The sequence below is a fragment of the Emydura macquarii genome, unplaced genomic scaffold (genome assembly GCF_026122565.2).
Source record: "Emydura macquarii macquarii isolate MOO-44397 ecotype Brisbane River unplaced genomic scaffold, CSIRO-AGI_Emac_v2 contig_3293, whole genome shotgun sequence".
NCBI classification, from domain to species: domain Eukaryota; kingdom Metazoa; phylum Chordata; order Testudines; family Chelidae; genus Emydura; species Emydura macquarii.
Window position 1 is genome coordinate 1 of NW_027133430.1, and position 7,855 is coordinate 7,855.

The window sequence follows — 7,855 nt, forward strand, 5'->3', positions numbered from 1 at the left end:
TTACATGTAGATCGTATAGTGGAATTATATTAACAGTTTATACTTGACAGGAAAGACAATCACAATGCACAGTGGGGCACACCAGATGCCCTCACAGGAACGCCCAATGAGTCACTTGAGTATACAATGTAGTTTTCAGGGACACTGGCTCACACCCGAAGATGGGTGGTGACACAATACCTGTTCAAATGCTAATTTGTATGGAGTGAGTTTCTATGGGGCCAGTAAGACAAAGGGGTGCAGGTACTGGTACTTATCAAAACAGGTGAAGTCTGTTCAGACTTCAATAAGGCTTAAGGCTCATAACAGAGTCTTGCCTCTCAGGTGTGGTTCAGAGACTTCTTGTGGGATTTTAATATCTTTATCCTAATTTCAGTTGAGGCATTCTGTTAATGGCTCAGCCTGGGGCTTCTATTTCAGTTTCAGACTACAACTTCAGGCCAGGCCTTCCATGACCAGTTTCAGGCCAAGCATTCTATTAATAAATGTAATGCTTATTTCTTTGATTCTACACTACAGAGGGAAGGCACATCACATCAAAACCTATTAATTTTACACTAACATTCTTTGAAGTAAAGGCATGCCAGGGAGGAAGGAAAATAATGCTTTCTTCCCACCCTGGCCTTGTGCAGGAGTGGTGATAGTCAGCCGCATCCCCTGCACAGATTGTCACGAAGGGAGGGAAAGAAAAGAGATAACAGACTTTAACTAGAATTCACACCAATTAACGGAAACAAGGTTTGCCCGTGCCATGACCCCATTCCCTGTAACTTAGGCCTGACCTCTTGTCCAGCTTTTAACTCTTTACTCTCCTAGAGTGTGTATTTTTGCCACTGTAAATACCCCTTTGCATGTAAGGAGATTGCAAAACGTTCTCACAGAGACACTAATGTCACCTATTGATTACATTTCTATACAGACACAGAATGAAATCACAGTCAGAGGAGGAAGACGGACCTTTAAATTTTAGTGGATAACCACCACCCTGTCAGTTTCCACAGGGAAGTTTTGATCTCCTTGTTTCTCATGCTATAGATGATGGGATTCATCACTGGAGGCACCACGGAATAGAAAACAGCCACCACGAGATCCAGCCGTGACGTTGAGCTGGAGAGGGGTTTCAGGTAGGCAAAGCTGCCAGTGCAAACTAGCAAGGAGAGCACAGTGAGGTGAGGCAGGCAGGTGGAGAAGGCTTTGTGCCGGCCCTGCTCAGAGGGGATTCTCAGCACTGTGCTGATGATCTGAACATACAACACAGTTATAAAAACAAAGCAGCATAAGACTAAGCCCGCACTAAAAAGAATGACCCCAGTTTCAGTGAGGTAGGAGTCAGAGCAGGTGAGCGTGAGTAGCTGGGGAATGTCACAGAAGAACTGATCCACCGTGTTGCCTCTGCAGAAGGATACTGCAAATGTGTTCCCAGTGTGCAGGGCAGCATAGAGAAAACCGCTGGCCCAGGCCCCGGCTGCCATTTGGACACAAGCTCCCCTGTTCATCACTCTCTCGTAGTTCAGTGGCTGGCAGATGGCGACGTAGCGATCGTACGCCATGGCAGTGAGAAGGAAAAAAATCTGCTCCCAACAAGAAGAAGAGGAAAAAGACTTGGGCAATGCATCCAGCATAAGAAATGGACCTGGTGTTCATGAGGGAATTAGCCATGGATTTGGGGAGGGTGGCAGAGATTAAGCCAATGTCTATGATGGACAGATTGATCAGGAAGAAGTACATGGGGGTGTGAAGGTGGCGGTCGAGGGCTATGGCTGTGATGATAAGAAGGTTCCCCATCAGGGTTGCCAGATAAACCACTAGAAACACCACAGAGTGTAAAATCTGCAGCTCCTGCACCTCAGAGAATCCCAGGAGAAGAAACTCGGTCACGGTGGTCAGGTTGGACATTTTCTTCCTCAGCACATTGTGTCCTGCCTGCGGAGGGAAGGAGAAGGTCAACGGTGAGGATTAGAGTGGCCGAGGGAATGACCCTGATTCCTCTCTCCATAATAACTGACGATGTGACTGTCCGAGCACAGCCCTGATCACATCCACTGAGCAGGGGCTGTGAGGGCTCCTCGCTGCGGAGATTGAGACGACTAGTCGGGTACATTATCCCACTGATGTCAATCCGCACACGTCTTGGGAACTGGGTCAGTTCACATCATGTGAAGATCAGAGCCACGACCTGGCATCGCTCAGCTATTGCTGTGCTGTATCGTTTCCCTTTGTGACTTTGTGTCTGTGCTGTGCGGGTCAGTGACAATCAGGACACCTGGTTCTGTTCTTGGCTCTGCCACTGATCTGATGTATGACCTTCAGCCAGTCACTTCCCCTCCCTGGGACTCTCTTTCCCTCCCTCCCTTTCTCTGCCTGGTCTACTAGGACTGTGAGCTCTTTGGGGGACGGGCTGTGTATTATTATGTGTATATTCTGTGCACCTAATTACAGTATTTGTGCTCAGCTGTCAGCAGTGATGGAGCCTGGATATGGTGATAAACAAAGAGGTTTCTAGTCCCAGTGACCTCCTCCCTGTCGATCTAAGCTCCATGTCAGGATAGACAGATCTGACTGCTGGGTACAACTCTGAAACTGGGTTCACAACTCCTAGTCCCTATAACACATATTCTGTGGGTATCGGCTTTGCCATTACTCAGTTTTACTATCCTTTGAAACAGAAATCAAACAGCTGGAACCGAATCAATGGGTTTCCAGTTATGGTGTTATTAGCCAACATTAAAGTTTCCCCACCCTTCTTTGAAGTTTAAGTCTGGTTGGAAATTTTCTGTTAAATTTTGGTTGGTTGGTTGGTTGGTTGCATTTTTGGATGGAAAATGTGGGTTTACAGCAAAACAACATTTTTCTCACCATGTGTCTGTTTTCTTTCAAAAATCTGTTATGCTGGAAAATTGAATACTCAACCAGCAATCCTGTTTGGTTTTCATCCTAAATTTACACTTTTCAGCTGAAAGTTTGCAGTTGCTTAAAGGAGAAAAAAAATGGGTTTGGGGTTTCTGATGAAAAGTTGACATTTTCGAAAGCAGGAATTTTTGTTTCTTCTGACTGTCTCTAGTTGTTTGAGAAACTTAATAGTGAAATCCTTAACAAGTGCTGACAGCAATTCTGATTTGTGTTCTTTAAATGTCCCTTTTATGCTAATCCCCACACATATATTTCATGGAAATAACACACTTACTGTACTGGCCTCTGTGGATTTTTTCCCAGCAGGTGATGAATCAGGTTGTCCAGCTCCAGGATTCTTCTGTCATTATCTATCTATCTGTTTAGATGACAAAGACACAAGTGTGTAAGAGTCATCTCACCTCTCACTCTGCGCATGACCTGACAGAACTAGACTCAGACCGGTTGCTCTCTGCAGCTGAGCAGTGTGTAGCTGGCTTTGAGCGTCACTGGCATTAAAGGAGCGATGCTGCGGGAAGGTGATTTACCCATGTCTATTTCCTAAGGGCTTGTGGGACTCACTCCCGAGAGACCTGAACAGCTCAGAAGCAGCGGCCCAGAAGCAAAACTTCATAGACTCATCCACTTTAAAGCCAAAAGGGGCCGTTCTGCTCCTCTAGTCTGACCCCCAGCCTAGCACAGGCCCTAGGATCTCCCCCAGGGTTTCCTGACTCCAGCCCAGCTTCTGTGATTTCTGTGTGCTGGGATTACCAAGGGATTTGAGCACCTAAATGTGGGGACAGGTATATACTGGGATTTCCCAAAGCTCCTAAATCTGCCAGGTAGCTAAATCCAATGGGATTTAGGCATCTAACTTGCTGAGGTGTTACTGAAAATCCCACAGGGCAACTCTCAGCTTCGTTAGATGCCTAAACCCCTTTGTAATTCTGGCCCCGGGTCTCTCTTGGCATCTTCCAAGGCCTGGACTTCTCTTGACTTTCAGAACTATGAAGGCTGGGATTTGCAAAGGAGCCTAAGGGCGAGTAAGGCATGCACGTCTTGGGGACATAACTCCCTTCGACTGCCTTGACAATCCCAGCGTACAACGATAACAAGGGCAGCCAGGCAGCAGGGGTTATAGAGAGGAAATCAAGTCACCTGGAGCTCTTGTGATCTAAGCCCAGCTACACAACTTAATTACCTCAGCTCTCCGTGCCTCAGTTGCCCCAACTGTAACCAGGGGGAGAAGACCTGGCACTGGAGGAAGAATTCACAATGGATGGTGTAAATAAGGGATATGCAAAACTTAATTTTATTTGAACTCTGCCTGGGGTCTCCTAGCCCCTGTACAACCAGAGCAAGAGCCTTGTGTCCGGCAAGTGTAAATGGGAGTGGTTCCCCCTGGGCCTTGTCTGTGGGTCTGGGAGCCCAGGAGGGGGCTGCCCCTCACTGCTAGGCTGGGGTGATCGCACGGCTGGAGTGAGACTGCTGTTAGCCCTGCCCTGGGGGCAGGGATTGGGGGGCACACGGAAGCTCTTGACATGTGATGGGGGAGCTCACGTCCCATTGACTCTCACCCCGCAGGTGTTGGTTCAATTTCAGACTTTACTTTTTAAAAGTTTTAAAGTGTATTTGATATGCTTTGAAACTTTTTACAAATATATTATTTTAATTTAATTCATATTTCTTTTATATTCTGGACCAGCCCCTCCCACCAGGCTGGGCGTATGGCAGATGAGTGGGGGGATGGCATGCCCAGCTTCCCCAGTTCTCAGCCCCATGAACTGTTCATGTCCCAGGGATCCCCACTTTGCCAGCTCCCAGAGATCGCTGTCTCGCCAGCTGCTGGTTGACTGACACCCTGCGCTGTCCCAGCTCCATTCTGTCCAAATCTCCCACCTGTCTGGCTCCCCAGTCTGGTCAACTTCCTAAGCTCTTCACTCCCCGAGTGCCCACCTGATGGGCAGCCAGGTTGCCCATCGCCCTTTGATTCCAGGCTGCCTGGTCAGTTCTTGTGCTGCCAGGTTGCTTGCAATACCCATTGGCACTTGTGGTGGTTAGATGGGTGGGTGGCTCCCCAGCTGTCTGGCTTCTCAGGCTCTAAGGAAGCCCAGCTCCTTGGCCACCTTCTCTCTCCACTGCAAAGGAAATTGGGATCCCTGGCCTGCCCGCCTGGTGCAAAGGTGGAGAGATGTGTTCTCAGGCTGCCTGACTCCCTGGGTTGCTGGGCTCCTTGGGATACCCAGGCAGGTAAGGTGCACTGCCTGCAGCCCCAGCTGCCCGGGTGGCTTGCCAGCTTGTTCATCTCCCTGCATGAGATTTTTTTGGGAAAAAAATCATTTCCACCCCTAGTGAAGTGGAATTTTTTTAAATGTCCCTGCCGCAGAAAACGTTGCATTTCCAGCTTTTTGTTCTGCTTTCAAGTCGGGGCCGGGGAGCGGGAATTGGAAATGCAATATTTTTCACACAATGTAAGTGGCGGTTCCCACTGACCTCTCTCACTCACTCTGTCTCTGAAATAAAAGGCACAGGGTTTGTGGAAGAGCTGGACCAGTGACCGTGATGTGGCCAATCTGGGCTGGCGGCCAGCGCCGTGTTCAAGAACCAGAGGCCAATGGGTAGGTCTGAAGTCAGGTGTCAGAGCTGAAACAGGGTCAGCACAGAGTCAGAAACCAAAGAACCGTAGCCTGGGGTTGGAGCCAGGGCAATCAGCAACCAGGGCTGGGAACAGGGCAGGGCTGGACTCAGTGACTGGGAATTAAGCCGGGAGTCAGGTAGTGAACTCAGGGTCTCTAGCAGCAAAAAAACCCGGATCCATCTTATTACAGAAACAACTTCCTCTGCCTCTTTTTGACCTAAACAATGTCCCTGCCCTGGGATGGAAAACCGCCCACAGACACAAAGCCTCTGCCTCAACGGTTAACAGTGTCACAAATGTCAGCCTAAGTCCCCTAAGGCCAGTTGAGAAAGTTATGTAGACCCTAAACGGTGCAGGTAGGGACCTAGTGCAGTTTAAAAAAATGCCACAACCATTTGGCCCGAATTTCCAATGGGTTTTAGGCACATAGGCACTTTTATTCTTTAGAATCTTTGTGATATTAACAAAGAGTACATCTAAATTCTAAGGTGCCTCTGTTCCCATTTGTATAATGCCTTAGCCTGTGCTATGTACCTGTGGCCCAAGTTCAACCACGTACAGGATGTGATGCTTTTTTATACTGTCATCACCCCCGTGTTAAACCCTGTGATCTACAGCTTGAGAAATAAGGCGGTGAAGGATGCTGTGAGGAGACTGAGGAGGAGGAGAAAGTTTTTATGAATGATTTAAACATTTGGGAGCTGTGCAGTTCAAAGAGGCCGTTTTATAAAAATACAGTAAAATGACCAAACAATTTCTTCTGCCTGTGTTCACACTACATGTAAGCTAGAGTCATTTCCTGCTCCACACTGGACTCACTGTCAGGTATAGACCTAGAAGTTTTAAGGTCAGGAGGGGTCATTATCACCCTCCAGTCCAGACAAATTCATGATTGTTTCCTGTGGCATCTTTTCTACCCACTGATTTCTACGATTCTGTCGTTGGAGCACCAGTTGGAAAGCTGAAGCCATGCAGGAAAGGCTATTTTAGGCAGGATGTGCTGTGAGTGAAGTTCTGGAACAGCCTCCCAAGGGGAGCAGTGGAGGCAAAAAACTGAGCTGGCTTCAAAACTGAGCTTAATACATTTATGGAGGGGATAGTCTGATGGGAGAGCCTAGTATGGCAAATGACCGATCTTTGGCTACTGGTGGTAGACATGCCAATGGCCTGTGAAGGGACATTAGGTAGGGAGGGTTCTGAGTTATTTCAGAGAATTCTTTCTTGGGTGTCTGGCTGGTGAGTCTTGCCCACATGCTCAGGGTTTAACTGATCACCATATTTGGGGTTGGGAAGGAATTTTCCCCCAGAGCAGATTGGCAAAGGCTCTGGGGTTTTTTGTCTTCCTCTGTGGCATTGGGTACATCTCACTCGCTGGAGGATTCTCTCTACCTTAAAGTCTTTTAACCATGATCTGAGGACTTTAATAACTGAGTCATAGGTCAGAGGTCTATTACAGGAGTGGGTGGGTGAGGTTCTGTGGCCTGCATTGTGCAGGAGGTCAGACTAGATGATCATATTGGTCCCTTCTGACCTTAGAGTCTATGAGTCATTCCAGTGAAGTTAGGATTCTTGGTTCCTAAGATCAGTTGTGTAATGAGATTAATGCAAAACTTCTTGGTCCTTTGCCTTATTTTTTGAATTTTTTTATTTTTTTCACCATTGATCTCACCATGTAACATGCAAGGGAGTTAGCCAGCGCTCTCCATCTATGGGGGCTACGTTCGTCTACCATAGATTGCTAGGTCTGTGGCTCACTATATGAATCCAGTGTCCAGGGCTCCCTATCCAGAATTAGCATAACCTTAGTTGTACCTAACCTAACAAAGCGTGGGGAAAGGCATAGCAAGCTGAGGTGTCAGCTCTGACTCTGAGACTAAAAGATAGAAAAAAAATTTGTAATAGATCTCAGAGAGAGAGAGAGAGAGACAGAGACAGATGGGGATGGAAAGAGAGAGACAGAGGAGCAGCCTTTTTTTCACCATCATTTGCATCATTTTCGTAAAGGAAACTGAAAGCAGTTCCATGTCAGCATCATACCAATCTATTAGAATTATTTGCGTGTGAGAACAAACACATGGACAAGGGTGATCCAGTTATTTAATATACCTGGACTTTCATAGAGCCTTTGACAAGGTCCTTCACCAAAGGCTCTTAAGGAAACTGAGCAGTAATAGAATAAGAGGGAAGGTCCTTTCATAGATTGGTTAAAAAGCAAGAAACAAAGGTTAGGAATAAATGGCCATTTTTCAGACTATTAGGAACCATTAGGAAAGGGTTAGATAATAAGACAGTCAATATTATAATGCCACTACATAAGTCTGTGGTACA

The 7,855-nt window shown here is 47.1% G+C and overlaps 1 protein-coding gene across 1 annotated transcript; it reads right to left on the minus strand.

The window, feature by feature from the left end:
* Positions 1 to 959: 959 nt before the first annotated feature.
* On the minus strand, positions 960 to 1,550 carry LOC137143027 (olfactory receptor 14A16-like). Its single transcript, XM_067532611.1, has one exon. It carries the CDS (start codon positions 1,548 to 1,550, stop codon positions 960 to 962), a length of 591 nt encoding a protein of 196 aa, XP_067388712.1.
* Positions 1,551 to 7,855: the final 6,305 nt, after the last annotated feature.